At 37.6% G+C, this 18,111-nt stretch overlaps 1 protein-coding gene across 1 annotated transcript in view; it reads right to left on the bottom strand.

Moving 5' to 3' along the window:
• SYT10 (synaptotagmin 10) overlaps positions 1 to 18,111 on the bottom strand; it is a 75,892-nt gene that overhangs the window by 46,241 nt on the left and 11,540 nt on the right. Inside the window, exon 2 of the mRNA XM_007175655.3 lies at positions 7,146 to 7,503. Coding sequence (XP_007175717.1) covers positions 7,146 to 7,503 — 358 coding nt within the window. The remainder of the gene's footprint in view (positions 1 to 7,145; positions 7,504 to 18,111) is intronic.

Below are 18,111 nucleotides of genomic sequence, written 5' to 3'. Positions count from 1 at the left end.
ATATATATCCATCATTAACTACTATCTCCTTGGTCTGAACCACCATCACTTCTGGCCTGGATTACAGCCTCCATAGTGGTCTTTCTGCTTCTATCATTTTGCCTCCTTCAATGTTTATACTCAAAACAACAGAGTAATCCTTTCAAAACAAGTTAGATCATGGCACTCTTCTGATTAAAAACTCTCTGGTGGCTTCCCATGTTACTCAGAGTAAAAGCCAAAAGTGGTTTGGGTCCTACTACCTCTCTGATTTTTCTCCTAGCATTCTCCACCTGGCTCTCTCTGCTACACCTACACTGGCTTCCTTGCTGTGGTTGGGACACAAAAGGCAGATTCCACCTTCAGGACGTCTGCAGTGGTTGCCTCCTCCACAAGGAAAGTTCTCCCCAAACACCTGCATGGACCACCCTTCCATCTCCTCATTCAGACCCACCAACCCCTTTATTTTACACTATTATTTTCTACAGAATTTATTATCTTCTAAAACATCATGTAACTGACTTAGTTATGTTGTTTGGTTCCTCTCCACAAGAATGCAGGTAGGGAATTTTGAGTTTTGTTCCCTAATGTGTATCAAATGTCTAGAAAAATGCCTGGCACATAACAAGTGTTCTATAAATACTGTTGAATAAATAAGTTAAAAATTTTCCTGGAAGAATTTAGCCATATGACTAACAATCCAATCATAATAAAAACTGTTTGGAGAAAAAATTGGTTTTCTTCTCAATTATGCAATGTAATGCTTAAAATTAATTTAAGTAACTTATCTTTATTCTGTTCAAAGAATTTACAGGAAACTTGTTTTTAATAGTAATTAAGGAAATGAATGTTCTTATTCTGTAAATGCTTGTCCCTTGGCCTTTCACCATGTTAAAAAAAAAAGTTTACAAATCATAACAAGAGATGATAAGCAATTGCTTTTGATCCAGCATATATTTAAAGGAATAGAGTATGAAGTAATTAGGTTGGTAGTTTTTGATCTACAAATAAAGTTCTGAGAACATAATATTTTATATTAAAGAAAAGAAGTAATATAAAATGAAGCCTAAATTAAAAACAAAACAAAAAAAACCCAAAAAACTCACAATAACTACTTGTCAGAATAATAAGTCCAAGAATATTCTGTTTGGTATTGCTAGGTCCCTATAAGGTCTTTTGACCTTAATTATGTATTCTAGCTCTAAATTTCTATGCTCAATCTGTCATTTAGGCCTTCCCTTACTTGGAAGTATGTTGCTGGCTATCATGAGCCTCTCTCCTAGAGAGGTCAGCTAGGATTTGAAGAAAAATGTTGTAATCCTGCAACTGAGTTCACCTACCACCCTGGGTCCCTCCTTCTGTTCCTCCACATCTCCTTGAGCATACTGCAAAGAGTGTATTGAAATCACCTGTTTCAGATGTGCCTTCCATTCCCCAACCCTTCTACTAGTAGTCTTTATAATAGCAGAACTAAATATTATTAATCTTTTCATGAATTTCATAGTAAACACATGCTGGGATTCAAGAAATGTCTGTTGGGGTTTGTATGAAATAATTTACTACAAGATTCTTGTGACTAATAAAAGTCAACTTCCCAAGAATTGTTTGTACTATGAAGAAGAAGGACCTAATCAATTTATAATTAGTACTTGTAAAGAGGAGATAATATTTATCAGTGCCAGAAAACAAACTCTCCAAGTTTGAATACATTTTATAAGGTTTTATTTCTGACCTTGGTTCAAAGAGCCACCCCATTTCAGAAGTTAGTTTATATACCAAATACATATATTTCATAGCGGAGATTATTTAACCACCTCAAGCACCGGCACAGCATGTTTTATGAACTTTTATTTCAAGGAGATAGATCTCAGGTTCTCTATTGTTCTGGCCAAGCACTGCTTCTTGGTATCCTAGCTGGTTAAATACCATTTAAATTCTTCCTTTGTGTAACATCTTGTCTTCCACTCCTTACAGTATCTTGGAATGAAAATTGCAATTTTTGCTATCTTTTGAGAAGGATTTAACTTTTTAAAAAATCTCTTAAAGAAAACTATGCATTCCAGTATTACATATTTTTACATAATTCTTCGTTTCTCTTTTAACAATCTACAATGAGTGTTCTTTCTGACTTTATGTGTGATGATATTAAGAATTACTTTTCTAAGCAACCATAGCTAATTGTAAATCCATCAGCACATATGAGTCAATGATTTCTTTCCATGTCATGCTTTTGTTCATGTTCAAATGGATCTGTCACTAGGTTTCCTAATTATTTTCGGTAGGTACTTAGAATCCTCTCTAACAGTGGCTAGCCTACATCATTTCTCATCCTCAACAAATTATTTTGCCACTTACAATTCACCTCATTTCACACTATTAATGAATGCACAGAAAATTGGTCCTTATACTCATCCTTGGGAGTATACCATCATTAACCTTCTCCTAATATTAGCACTGTTTATCTCACCATCTGATGCTGTCTTTAAAGGAGCAAAGCAAAGTGGAGAGATAATCAGTCAATCCAAATCATTCACTTGATGCTTATTATGCACCTACCCAGTGAGGAAATTAGGAGCACATTAAAGTAGGTTATACAGACTTGTTCTTTGAGAACTTGACATCTCAGATCTGGCAAACAACTAGAGCTCAACATTAAGACAATAAATAATTGCTAGACTGTAGCTATGGCTTTAAAGGACAATAGCTTATAATTGGACAGAAAAAGATGCATTTTCCTTAAAGATCTTATAGTGGATAAAAAAGAGTTTATCATTCTAGACAAGGGAAGTAGCATAAGCAAAAGCACAGAGGCAGAGAGTTGAGGTCTACAGGAGGATGATAAAAAGACCAAGCACTCTTCTAACTGGCAATCATGAAAGATCCATTTAGATAGATAAAACAAAGTCATCAAATTCATTTACTGATTTTTTAAATTCAACAAATATACCCTGAATTCCTACAGTGCTTTGTCTAGGTATCAAGATCAGTACAGAAATAAAATTGGCAGGTTTTCTGCCTAAGAAGGCAGTGTAGAGCTAGATGTGTGGGGCAGTATGGACTCAAAATGTTATAAGATTTTTATCATGCCTGAACTACTATATTACTTTCAAAGTAGATGCCTTTTTCTACAGTCTGTCCTACAAACTGTTGTCAAATTAATTTTCCTAAAACACAGCTCTTTATCCAGGGGACTCTTTTGCTGTAAATATTTTTGACAGGACAGACCTTGAACAATTTTGGCCATGATCTCAAGGCCTTCTCAGACCATAATTCCAGCTGACTTTATCTTCCATTATTCCTCCACTGACCTCTATTTTCTGATCAGGGTAACTTACCTGCTGTTTTCATAATAAGATTTCCCATTCTGTGTCCTTTCACATAAAATGTTTCCATCTGGAATGCATACCCTCTTCCAATTGTCTTTATGTGAATTCCTAGTTTCCTTTGGCCTCAGTTTAATGGGACTTCTCCATGCCTCAGCTAAAAATGATTTTTCTAATTATCTTAATTCCACATTCTCCACCACACAGTTTGCACTTGTAGTTCCTTATATTGAAGTTGGTATCTTATCTCTCTGCATTATGTTGTGGATTTTTTTCCAGTTCACTAGAGTTTGCAGAGTGGACAGAGTATGTAGAATACACTGACTATACCTAAAAGTTATATCTGCTGACTGTATCTACTGAGTAAGGCTATTGGATTAATCAACAGTCAATCAAGACAGATGTGAGAATAATGTTAATAATAAGAAATACACAGATGTCTGTTGGGTTGTTTGGCTGCCAGCAGGCTGATGGGGCCAAATGTCCAGGTATTTGAAAAGGAAGATGAGAACTTGGGAAATGTGGCAGTTTCCAGCAATGCTGTTAACTAATCAAGATGTCGCTTAAGAATAGTGACAAATAAAACTTGAGAGGATATGTCATCTATTGTCTGAGCCAAATAAAAGGGAGTCCCAACACCAGACTAGAGCTGGGATATCTTAATAAGGTGAGGAAACCAAGCATTAAAGTTAAATTTACTGTGTGTGCATGTGTGAGTGGTGGGGTGGGGGGTGGGAGGGGTTCTGATTTGCTAGACCTCAATGAAAAGTTAACATTTGAGCAGAATAATCTGATTTATAATGATGTGCCCTGGATCTCTCTGTCTGCATAATAAACTCAGCAATTTCCCCTTCCTCTCTATATAAAGGTAATTTTTAGTATGATGAAGTAATTATATAGATGAGAGGTTTTGAGAACTAGGAATAATCAAGTTTCCTGCAAGGAATTCATCCCAAGGCCAAACAGATTAAAATCATGACTCTTGTTATTCATGATAACCACATATAATTCCACATTTCTAACTGAGCAGAATGAGCAGGAAGAGGCCCTCATTCTCCAACCTCCAAACTACCTGTCCTCAGCAGACTTTAACCATCTTTGGTTGCAAAAAAAACATATTCCCTTGGCTTTAACTCTTAAAACATGTTCCATCAATCCGGATAAATCTGAATTCTAACTTTCACCAGCTGCATGGCTTTAGGCAATTTTTAAAATCTCTCTGGGCTTCAGTTAACTCACAAGTAATGGGGATAATTAATAGTACTTACTTCATACAGGCTGGTAGAGGATTAGCAGGAAGGATGCCTGGCATAGTGACTAAATTGCAGGCACTCAAAAACAATACTTTTTTTCTTCCTTCTTCAGCCACTCATAAACAAGGCAATTCAAAGAGGTCAATAAAATTATATCAAAGTTCTAGCAGAAGTATGAATTTGTATTCCACTTTTTCTCTTAAGAAAATATGAGATGTAAATGTGCAATCCAATTTTTATGTTTTTTAAGATTGAGAGAAAAAGGTTTTTTTTCTGATTTCTTCAATTTCATGTAATAACTGAGAAATCCGGGGCTAAAATAACCTGTTGTCATTCCCTATTGCATTTTTTTTTTTTAAGTTTTTTCCTTTGTGATGAGAACTCTTTTATTTATTTATTTATTTATTTATTTATTTATGGCTGTGTTGGGTCTTCGTTTCTGTGCTAGGGCTTTCTCTAGTTGTGGCAAGTGGGGGCCACTCTTCATCGCGGTGCGCGGGCCTCTCACTATCGCAGGATCTCCTGTTGCGGAGCACAGGCTGCAGACACGCAGGCTCAGTAATTGTGGCTCACGGGCCCAGCCGCTCCGCGGCATGTGGGATCTTCCCAGACCAGGGCTCAAACCCGTGTCCCCTGCATTAGCAGGCAGATTCTCAACCACTGCGCCACCAGGGAAGCCCCCCTATTGCATTTTATTTCTAGAAACCAATTCTGCATCCAAAACCAAGTCTTCACACATGTGTTCTCAGTATGTATTCTTTCCTTCTCCCCTAGCTAGGGATAATCAGATAAGCTCTATGTTTACATTCAGCAGATAATATTTTGGAGATAGTACTTCATTTTTCTAAGGTTTCCAAAAAAAAAAAAATCTGCACAAAGAAAGGCAAGCTATTTTCATAGCTTACCTCAATTTGTCTTCATTAATTGAGTGTCCTTATGTAGGGTGCACTTATCAACTAAAAGAATTGAATCATTCTGAATACTAAGTTGATATATTGTCATAGCCATTATCAATATTTAAAAAAAAATGTTTTGTAGGTTAATTGAACATTTTTACCCTGAAATTTCTGGGTATGTTAAGGCTTTATTAAATATCATAGTTGGCCACAGTTTGCAGATGTGATAGTAATGACAATCAAGTAACCAACCACATGAGATAATTTTGAAGCAGTTTTTCCTATAAATATAAAGAAGTGGCACATGGGATAATTATTTTATAGTTAAATATCCATAAATAAATTTAAATGAATGTATACTGGATTATAAAATTGAAGCCAAATGCAGTGCTCAGGAAAACTTGTCAACATAATAACTAAATATGAGGCATACTTTGGTTATAAAATTTAAATAGCTCAGAGAAGTATAACACCTCCATCCATCCTCCTTACCCCAAAGTTTCTCATCCCCAAAGTAACAATTATTCTTACTCATCCCTCAGGGATTTATTTCAGAAAGAAGACAATTTATTTATAGATACAATCCTTTTTTATTTTATAAAAGATATATTGAATATTCTTTCAATCCTAGTAGCAAGCATGACCCATGCAGTTTTCCAACTTGATAGATTTCCAAACCCACAAAAACTATGTCATATCAGAAAGCATGGATGCATCTTTGATTTAGAGAAGTAGGAAGGTAAGATTAGGAAGTCAATCAATTAGCAGAAAACAGCACTCACCCCCATTGCTATTGATTTTTACCCTGTCCTAGGGTAAAACTAGTTGCTACTTCTGGGAATCAGAGAAACACTGCTACTGACATGTTTTTCATGTTAAAGATTGAAGACCACACTTAGTAGAAAAAATGGCTTTTCACAAGAATCTTTTTCCCTTTACAGTTAACACAATTCAATACACACCACAGCAAATTATTTTCCTTCAAGCAAATTTCTGCTGATTTTTCCAGGCTGAGTTAAAATGTACTTACTTAAAATTTATCTCCTTAAGGAGGTCTCCCTCTTCCTTCCTTTCATGTACACTCCTTGCTATGCTCATGATATTCACCAAAGCTCTTGTGGAACTTACCATACTCTAACCAGTATAAGAGTTTGGTCTATGTGAGTTCAAATAAGCAATGAAATTTTCCAGCAGTTTATGGGATAGGTGCTAAACAACTGTAGACTAAACATTAGTCTCTGTTACTCAGTTTTGACTGTGAACTTGTGGATGATTTCATGAAACGCATTGCAGATGGCTGTTTTCTTGATATTTATTGGTTGTTTTAAACTAAATTGAAAGACTGCAAATAGCAATGATCAAACAATGATATTTCAAAGGAAAAAGTCAATAAATAATAATCTCTAATTAGATGATTTTAATGAGACCTCAAATTCCACTAAGCCCCTTTCATGGTACTGCTCTCTGTTTGGCTTCTTTGTCCTTAATTTCTCTCTCTTCATCCTTATTTAGTCTGTCCTGCCAATTCCCTCCTTATTCTATTATCTGTTTCCTGTGTCTTTCTCATTTCTCCTGTTTGTCTTTTCTTTTCTCCTTTCCCACCTCAGTTTTTCTCTCTTAGAAAATCACATACAACACACACACACACACACACACACACCACAAATAGTTTTATATATTTGATCTTTCCTTACCGGGATGAAGATGTAGGCTCAGTAGTTTGTCTTTGCACACGTGCATGTTTAATTAAATGTTCTGTTAAAGCAGTTTGGACTTCTGTTGGGATATCAGGGGAAGTGTGGCTGATTTTTATTGCAGGCTCAATAGCTTTCAGTGCTGGTTCTCCATTTTCTTTAACCTCTTTTTTCTCTTCAGTCTCAAAAACTTCAGTGGGAGCACTTGACATGCTCTGTGGAAGGGTACTGACATTGGAAGTCACGGGTTTGCTCTTCCAGCAAGGCCAGCACAACTTCCAGAAGACAAAAAGTGAAACAACCAACAAGGCCAGGCCACAAAAGCTGACAACAACTGCTAACAGGCTGACTGAAATATCTGGAAAAAATTACAATGTAAAGAAATATTAAGTCATTGATAGTGTATGTAATAGGGCAGCAACAGTGGGATAATTTGATATTATGGTTATTATTAATAGTTTACTGATTTAGAGTTTCAAAAATTTACTTTTAAGTATCTTTGTAGGGAGGAAATATTAATAATTATGTTTGGAAATTCTCAAAGGAGACAAAAATTTCTTTCCCAGGAAGTTTCCAATTGTATACAAGAAAAGCATGATATGTACATATTATTTCCAAGTATAGTACAAAGGTTCCAAGAGTTTGCAAAATGAAGGTTAGCTACATGCAACCTGCCTTGAAGTCATGAAGCTTAAGATGCTCTGAAACTGTATACAACTAGAAAGGGTTCTGTTTGCTTCATCTTTGATCTAAAGATGCAACCTTCTTACTCTCTAAGCAGGTAATGTTAAATATTTGTATAAACTGCTTTCTATGGTGTAAATGAGAATAACACATTACTAATAGAGAATGGGTACACAATTATTTGTATTTTCAAACTCCATATGTCCTTTCTAATAAGCTTTCATGCTCCTAATTTCTAAAGTCCAAAATTGGTTGATGATTTCTTATCTAAGTATCTTTAAAATATTCTAATTTAAAAATAATTACAGGGACTTCCCTGGTGGTGCAGTGGTTAAGAATCTGCCTGGCAATACAGGGGACACAGGTTCAAGCCCTGGTCTGGGAAGATCCCACACGCCACAGAGCAACTAAGCTTGTGCGCTATAACTACTGAGATTGTGCTCTAGAGCCCATGAGCCACAACTACTGAGACTGAGTGCCACAACTACTGAATCTTTTGCTACTAGAGCCCGTGCTCTGCAAGAAAAGAAGCCACCGCAATGAGAAGCCCATGCACTGCAATGAAGAGTAGCCCCCTCTTGCCGCAACTAGAGAAAGCCCACACACAACAACGAAGACCCCAATACAGCCAAAAATAAATAAATAAATAAATTTTTAAAAATAAAAATAATTACAAAATTAATATATGCTCATTATGTAAAATAATTAAAAGTGATATAGTAAAAAAAAAGTTAATGATTGTATAAATAAACAAATGGCAGAGAAGAAACAAATCTCTCATGCAAAAGCACGCCAAACAATTTATGTGGATATTCTGCCCTCAAGGAAGTGGAGAATAGCTCTCCACTCCTTAACTGTGGGATACACAAAGTGACTTTCTCCTAAAGAGTACTTGTATGGAAAGGGGCAAAAACGATGTAACTTTACACCGAAGAAATCTGAAAAATACTAACTTCACCCAGGTGATCAAAGGGAACACCAACAGTGACAAATCATGTTAATACCTTTGATAGGATGTGATGAATATGGCATTTTATCTTTGTGGTCTTCCTCCCCAAACCAACAACCTGAATCTAATCATGAGAAAAATAGAAGACAAATTCCAGTAGAGGGACATTCTACAAAAAACTGCCAATGTTGTCCAAAAAAAGGAAGTCTGAGAAACTGTCATAACCCAGAGACTAAGGAGACATTACAACTAAATGCAATGTGGTATCCTAGATGGAATCCTGGAGTTAAAAAAAAATTAAAAAAAAGGACATTAGGTAAAAACTAAGGAAATCTGAATAAAGTATGGACTTTAGTTAGCAGTGTATCAATACTAGTTCATCAACTGTAACAAATGGACCATATTGATGTAAAATGTTAATAATAGGAGAAACTGGGTGTGGGGAATATGGGAACTCTGTAGTATTTTCCCAAAGTTTTCTGCACATCTACAACTGTTTTAAAAAGTAAAATCCATTTTAAAATGTTAAGAATATCCCCCTACCCACTTCCATTTTCACCTTCCTAAAATAATCAATGCTAGCAACCTGGTGTTATAGCACTCTTAAAGTTTGGAAGACCAAATAGATTTCCCACGAGGGGAAATTTTTCTAGATTTAGATAACCTTATACTTTTCTTTTACAACTTTGTTTAGCATCAGTGTCAAATATGAAACCAATTTCTTTTGTTTCTTTGTTTTAAATAAAGATGTTAGGAATATGTTACAGGCTTAACTGTGTCTGTCCCTCCATCCCTTTCAAATTCATAAGTTAAAGTTCTAAACCCCAGTACCTCAGAATGCGTATTTGGAGATAGAGACTTTTAAATTAGTAATTAAGGCAAAATGAGGTCATATGGATGAGCCCTAACCCAATATAACTGGTGTCCTTATAAGAAGAGCAGATAAAGACAAAGACAGTCACAGAAGGAAAACCATGTGAAGACCCAGGGAGAAGGCAGCCATTGACAAGCCAAAGAGAAGAGGACTCAGAAGAAATCAACCCTCCTGACAACTTTATCTCAGACTTCTAGCTTCCAAAACTCTGAGGAATAAGGTTCTGTTGTTTAAGCCACCCAGTCTGTAGTAGTTGATTATGGCAGCCCTAGCAAACTAAAGAATAAATCCAATTTCCTTTAACCACCATTGTAAATCCAGGAGGTCCCACCTCTCCTCCAAAGCAAACAATAACCCCAGTTTGGTTTGTGTCTGTCCAGCCCAAGCACTAATAAACAAAAATATCTCTTAAGTAACTATAAAATATAGAACTATTTAATACAATTTTTAATATAAATGGCTACTGCATATTTCTTTATTTAATTTGCTTTTTTTTTTTATTCAACAATACTTGAGGTCTAACTTCATGTCACAACATTCCATAATACTTCATCATGATGGATATTTGGATTATGCCCACTGTTTGCTATTACAACATAGCTACAATGAGCATCCTTGTACTCTTGTCCCTGTGCATATTTGTGAATATTTATCTAAAGTAAATATCTAGAAATAGAACCACAGGGTCACATGTTATGCACATATTTAGCTTTACTAGATATTTCCAGAAAGAACCCCAGACTGACTAACAAAAAACATCATATAAGTTTACCAGTTCCTACAATTTCAGAGAAATATTGTTGTATTTTAATTTTCACTGACCTGATGGGGAAATGATAGGTTGTTTATTTCTCTGATTAGTGAGATAAAATGGTTCTGGTTAAACTCTCAATTTGTAGCTGATGGAAATCCATTAAGAAATTGAAATAATTCCAAGTTTTTATTGCTACTTAATTATAAGAATAAAAATTAATTTTGATATGCTATGATACATAGACACTAATATTTTCCTTTATTTTTCAATTGCTAGCTAAAGCTACATTGAATATATTTTCCATTTATATTCCATTGGTGAGGAATGTGTGATCATATTTCATATTTTGTAGTTTATTTTTACATTTTAAAATTATTTGTTAGCACCATACCTTGAGGGAAAGAGAAAAATTATAAAATGAATGTGCTTCCTGATTATTAACTACAGTTTTAAAATGGAGGAAGCCAATGATGGCTTCATAATCTTCATGTATTTTCAGCTCCACTTACATTATATTTTTCTGGATATTTTAACTCAATTAACTTCTTCAGTGGCTAACTTCTACTGAGTTGGAGCCAAAGCCAAGATATAAGGAAACTGCAGGACAATGTGGGATAGAGGAAAGGATGGAAATACTTTTCAGTCTATAACTGAAAATGCCCCGTTTTTAGGTTCTTTGACCCAATTTCAACTTGTGTGAGTCGGGGGGGGGGGAATTCCCATACCACCAACAATTTTCTGGATACCAACTGGGTGTTCTTACAGTTCAACTCAATTCTGACACCTGTCTACCAGAGGTAGCATTAGATTCCACAGGTTAAGGGTTCAGTCCTACATAACTGCCCCCCTCCCTTCCGATGCCAGTAGCAAATCCAAGTTGTTACCTGTGGTTTTCTGACCAACCGGCAAAAGATTGGAGGTTCCCACGACCCCCTCCTTGGGTTTGATTAATTTGCCAGAGCAGCTTACAGAACTCAGGAAACTCATTTCTTTACCAGTTTACTATAAAAAGATATAAGGATATATTATAAAAGGATTACCAGTTTATTATAAAAGGATATAACTCAGAAATAACCAGATGGAAGAGATCATAGGGCAAAGTATGGGGAAATGACATGGAAGCTCAGAGCACAATATTCTCAAATTTCTGCATGTACAACCCAGAAGCTCTCAAACCCCATCCTGTTGGGTTTTTGTAGAGGCTTCATTACATTGGCATGATTGAGTAAATAATTGGCCACTGGTGACTGATTCAACCTCCAGCCCCTTTCCCTTCTCAGGAGGTCACCAGGGGTGGGACTGAAAGTTCCAACCCTCTAATCACATTGTTAATTCTTCTGGAAAACAGCCCTCATCCTTAGGTGGGGTCCAAAAGTCACCTCATTAACCTAACAAGACATGGCTCTCATCACTAAGGAAATTCTAAGGGTTTTGGGAGCTGTGAGCCAGGAACTGTGGTTGAAGACTAAATATATATGCACAATATCACACCTCCCTTCTCACTAATGTGGTTCATAAAATACTTCATCCAAACCAAGTCACTTTTGAAAGTGAAAGGTTGTACTATCAACTGTACCAGAGTAGCGGGAATCAAGTCATATTCTGTAAACTTAGTAAATGGTCATCTTACCTCTTTTAGTCTAACATCCTTCCAAATTACCCAATCAGGTCAAATTTAAACTTTGAATGGCATTCCACAGTGTCTTTGTGATTTGACCCCTGGCTATTGACCCAACTTCATTCTTCTGCCACTCTCCTACCTATTCTCCTTCTGTTGACCACACGTTACTCTCTCATGATTTTTGTTCGGGCTGTTTCAAATAGTTCCAGGGCATTTTTTCCTCCTGTCTGGGTGCCTGGAAAATTTGTATTCATGCTTCAAAAACTAGATCCAGTAGTACCTCTTCCCGGAAGCTCTCTCTGCCTCCTCTGTCCCTAAGGGCCTTTAAAGCACACCCACTACCATAGCACTAGTAATAATTTATTGGCCTATAATCTTTTATCCCCAACACTTAGGACATGATGGTTTCAAAATTATTTTCTTTTGGATATTAGAAAGGTAGTATGGTATACATTATCTGGGATAACATCTAGTAAACAAACACATTAATATATATGTTATGAAATGTATGGATCAGTCACACTGAGTGGGATCACTGAAGACCGTAAGCAACTTAATGCCAATTTAGGTAAGGTGTTAGTGCCAAATTGGACAATTTTAAAAAATTTTAATTTATTTTTGGCTGCTTTGGGTCTTCCTTGCTGCACACAGGCTTTTTCTAGTTGCGGTGAGGGGGGGCTACTCTTCGCGTCAGTGTGTGGGCTTCTCATTGCGGTGGCTTCTCTTGTTGCAGAGCTTGGGCTCTAGGCCCGTGGACTTCAGTAGTTGCAGCACGTGGCCTCAGTGATTGTGGTGCACGGGCTCTGGGGTGTGCAAGTTTCAGTAATTGTGGCGTGTGGGCTCTAGAGTGCAGACTCAGTAGTTGTGACACACGGGCTTAGTTGCTCTGTGGCATGTGGGATCTTCCCTGACCAGGGATCGAACCTGTGTCCTCTGCATTGGCAGGCGGATTCTTAACCACTGCACCACCAGGGAAGTCCCCAAATTGGACAATTTGCAAAATAATTTTCAGGTTTCAGAGGTTTGAAGGTTTCATAATTGTGGACAAGGAATTGTGGATGTGTATTTATTTTGCTTCTCCAAATGCTCCCATCCTACCAATACACTTACTCCCTTTATTTACCTTTTTATTTTTAGTGTCTAGTATATATCACATGGTCAAAAATATTTATGGAGCTACTGAATACACATGTTGGGAATTATCTGAAAAGATACTCAAATGTCTGTGAACTTCAAGATGGCTAAAACTTGAGTGATATGGAGGGAATATATAGAAATTCTCATACTAGGAAAATAGTATAATATAACTTATACTGTGAAACCATTTAGACCTGGGTTAAAATGTCAACTCCACCACTGTGTGACTTTGGGCAAATTGTTTAGACATTAAGAGTCTCAGTAAAATGGGGGAATTTATATTTATTTCACAGGAATGTTGTGAGTTTTATATAAGGAAATGTATGTAAATTATTTAGAATCATAATTTGCATAAGTGCAACAATAGGTTGCTACTATTGTCAACTATTTTTTTTTTTCTTTAAACAAGAGTACCTAAGGGAAAAGAGGCATAGATATGGACTGAGTATGGATTGAATGGTAATTCACAGATTAGCTAGAAGAGAAACTCATCTTGTAATGCTATTTAGTACTGAAAGGAGTGAATTTGCTTATAATGGAGACCAAAATTTCTGAGTAAATATTAATGTTTCAGGAAGTTAATAAATAACATTCTATTTTCCTACTCAGTTGTGCTCAGAGAAACTGTGCAAGCAGGTAGCAATTAAAAAAAACAGGTGAATATCAGCTTAGGTCCATTAGAAAGTGGACTTGCTAATATATCACCTTGAATTAACTAGACTAGTCCATACAGTCACAGTCCTGGCTGGACAACCACATGTGTTCCCCATGGGTACTTCACCCTATAAAATTTACTACACAAAGGAGTAGAGAATATTTGTTTCCTGAGGATATCAAGCTTATAGCTCAAAGAAAAGGGGGAAACAGGTAAGTCATTTCGTAGGGATGGGGTAGGCCAAGATTCCATGATTATCCTATCTTGTAGCTCCTTCTATCCAGAAATGTAAAGCAAGGGGGGAAGAGATTTCCCCAAAACAGTAAGAAGTGAAAGAAGTTACATTAGTTGGAATTTTACCGAGAAAAATAAAACTAAAATTACAAAAAGAAGCTTATTGCATTACACACTTTTTACATTGCTTATTATTGAAATTATGACTAATTATTAAAAGTATTTAAAAAACAAAACCAATAGTTTAATTCTTAGGTCTTTATGGCATTTTTCTTTCAACAAAATTTGTTTAACAAGATAAAAAAAGAATTTGACTATCAAAAGATTAAGGGAGGATCTGTGAGAATTTATAAAGTCATCAAAATGCTTAAAATGAGTTTTTATGATTCAGTATTTAGCTATGACATGAAGGATGTTATGAGTTTGGACTTAGTTCAAATTCAAATAAGTAGTCCCAGGAACATTTTTAAGTCAAGGTATGAAATGGTTGAATATGCATTTCAGAAATAACCTTCTGGCTAGGGAGAAGATAAGAGTGGAGGCCAGCTAGAAGATGAAAAAATAGTTAACAGATTATAGTAGTCATCCACATGAGAGATTATAGTGGTTCTGAACAAGGGTGGCTGAAATGCGAAAAAGAGCACGTTGGGAAATCAAGGCTCTAGTGAAGGAGTGTGAAGATTGAAGGACAAGAATGTGATTCACTGGGAGACAAACAGGTTGTTGAAGTGAGGAAGACAATGACTTCAGCTTCAGCTGTGTTGGGTTTGGAGTACATACCCAACATGCAAATAGAAATTTTGAGTAAGCTGGTGGTCACTGCAACTCAAGATAAAATTGAAGGACTTTCTTAAATAGTAGAATCTGAATCCATGAAAGAGAAGATAAAAGCTCCTTAACAGATTCCTGAGGACACCGATAATAAAAGAAAGAGAACTTTAAAGAACAAAGAGCCTGCATAGAAGACTGGGAAAGAGTAGAAGTATGAAAAAAAATGAGATCAATGTGCTTTCATAGAAGTTTAGAGAATATTTGAAGAAGTGGTAAACAGTATAAAAGTTAAAATAAGTTCAATTAAAACAAAGGTTGGTAAGTATCCATTAACTTTAACAAGTAGGTCTTTAGTGTATTCGAGGAGACTAGTGAAGCAGAGACTGTTAAACAGATGAATGTGGTTTAATGAATAAATGGGAGTGAGGATGTGAATTCTGTGAGTGTAGATAGTTCCTTCAGGATATTGTATTCAGGAAAGGGGGAAACAGTAGCACATGGAATTGATGATGTTTGGATGTGCAATATTTTAGCATGTTTTAAAATTTATGGGAAGGAATCAGTAGACAAGAAGAGATAGAAAATTAAGCAGAATGAATAATTAATAGTAAAGTCTCATAAAAGGTGACCGTGAGTGGAGTCTGAAGCAAAGGTGAAAGGATTGGATCACGTCTTACTTTGTAAGAAAACGAGGATGGGCAGGAGACCTTCAAGATGGCAGAGGAATAAGACGTGGAGATCACCTTCCTCCCCACAAATACATCAGAAATACATCTACATGTGGAACAACTCCTACAGAACACCTACTGAATGCTATCAGAAGACCTCAGACTTCCCAAAAGGCAAGAAACTCCCCACGTACCTGGGTAGGGCAAAAGAAAAAAGAAAAAAACAGAGACAAAAGAATAGGGACAAGACCTGCACCTTGGGGAGGGAGCCATGAGGGAGGAAAAGTTTCCACACACTAGGAAGGCCCTTCACTCGTGGAGACAGGGGGTGGTTGGTGGGGGGGAACTTTGGAGCCACAGAGGAGAGCACAGCAACAGGGGTGCAGAGGGCAAAGCGGAGAGATCACCGCACAGAGGATTGCTGCCAACCAGTACTCACCAGCCAGAGAGGCTTGTCTGCTCACTTGCTGGGACGGGTGGGGGCTGGGAGTTCCAGCTTTGGAGGTCAGGTCCCAGGGAGAGGACTGGGGTTGCCTGCATGAACACAGCCTAAAGGGGGTTAGTGCACCACAGCTAGCCAGGAGGGAGTCCGGGAAAAAGTTTGCACCTGACTAAGAGGCAAGAGACCATTGTTTCAGGGTGCGCGAGGACAGGGGACTCAGAGCGCCACCTAAATGAGCTCCAGAGAAGGGCACAAGCTGCGGCTATCAGCAAAGACCCCAGAGATGGGCATGAAACGCTAAGGCTGCTGCTGCAGCCACCAAGAAGCCTGTGTGCAAGCACAGGTCACTATCCACACCTCCTGTCTTGGGAGCCTGTGCAGCCCACCACTGCCAGGGTCCCGTGAACCAGGGATAACTTCCCCGGGAGAACACACGGTGCGCTTCAGGCTGTTTCAATATCATGCCAGCCTCTGTCACCACAGGATTTTCCCGCATACTGTACCCCTCTTTCCCCCCAGCCTGAGCAAGCCAGAGCTCCCTAATCAGCTGCTCCTTTAACCCCGTCCTGTCTGGGTGGGAACAGATGCCTTCAGTCGACCTATACGCAGAGGCAGGGTCAGTACAAAGCTGAACCCCAGGAGCTGTGCGAACAAAGAAGAGAAAGGGAAATTTCTCCCAGCAGCCTCAGGAGCAGCGGATTAAATCTCCACAATCAACTTGATGTACCTTGCATCTGTGGAATACCTGAATAGACAATGAACCATCCCCAAATTGAGGCGGTGGACTTTGGGAGCAACTGTAGACTTGGGGTTTGCTGTATGCGACTGACTGGTTCCCGGTTTTATGTTTATCTTAGTTTTGTATTTAGAGTTTATTATCATTGGTAGATTTGTTTAGTGATTTTGTTGATCTCTTCCTTTTTTTAATTAATTTATTTTTTTTAAATGTAGATATATATTTTTAAAAATGTTTTCTCTGTAAGTGTGTATGTGTATGCTTCTTTGTGTGATTTTGTCTGTATAGCTTTGCTTTTACCATTTGTCCTAGGGTTCTGCCTGTCAGTTTTTTCTTTTATCTTTATTTTGTTTTTACTATTCTTTTTAGTGCTTGTTATCATTGGTGGATTTGTTTTTGGTTTGGTTTCTCTCTTCTTTCTTTCTTTCTCCCTTTATTTCTCCCTTTCATTCTCCCGTTTCTCCTTTTCTTCCTTCATTTCCCTTCCCTTCCCCTCCCTTCCCTTCCCTTCCCTTCCCTCCCTCCCTCCTTTCTTTTTTGCTTTCTTTCTTCCTTTATTTCCCCTTTTTCTTCTGAGCCACATGGCTGACAAGGTCTTGGTGCTCTGGCAGGGTGTCAGGCCTGTGCCTTTGAGGTGGGACAGCTGAGTTCAGGACATTGGTCCACCAGAGACCTCCCAGCTCCACGTAATATCAAATGGCAAAAGTTCTCCCAGAGATATCCATCTCAATGCTAAGACCCAGATCCACTCAACAACCAGAAAGCTACAGTGCTGGACACCTTATACCAAACAACTAGCAAGACAGGAACACAAAACCACCCATTAGCAGAGAGGTTGCCTAAAATCATAATAAGGTCACACACACCCCAAGACACACCACCAGACATGGTCCTGCCTACCAGAAAGATAAGATACAGCCTCATCCACCAGAACACAGGCACTAGTCCCCTTCCCCAGGAAGCCTACACAACCCACTGAACCAACCTTAGCAACTGGGGGCAGACACCAAAAACAACGGGAACTACAAACCTGCAGCCTGCAATAAGGGGACCCCAAACACAGTAAGTTAAGCACATGAGAAGACAGAGAAACACACAGCAGAAAAGGAGCAAGGTAAAAACTCACCAGACCAAACAAATGAAGAGGAAATAGGCAGTCTACCTGAAAAAGATTTGAGAGTAATGATAGTAAAGAGGATCCAAAATCTTGGAAATAGAATGCAGAAAATACAAGAAACGTTTCACAAGGACCTAGAAGAACTAAAGAGCAAACAAACGATGAAAAACACAATAAATGAAATTAAAGTTTTTCTAGAAGGAAACAATAGGAGAATAACTGAGGCAGAAGAACAGATAAGTGACCTGGAAGATACAATAGTGGAAATAATTACTGCAGAGCAGAATAAAGAAAAAAACAGAATGAAAAGAATTGAAGACAGCC

This window comes from Balaenoptera acutorostrata, chromosome 11, assembly GCF_949987535.1.
Source record: "Balaenoptera acutorostrata chromosome 11, mBalAcu1.1, whole genome shotgun sequence".
Lineage (NCBI taxonomy): Eukaryota > Metazoa > Chordata > Mammalia > Artiodactyla > Balaenopteridae > Balaenoptera > Balaenoptera acutorostrata.
Note: the sequence above shows the minus strand (reverse complement) of the source record. Positions and strands in the feature narration are given on the sequence as shown.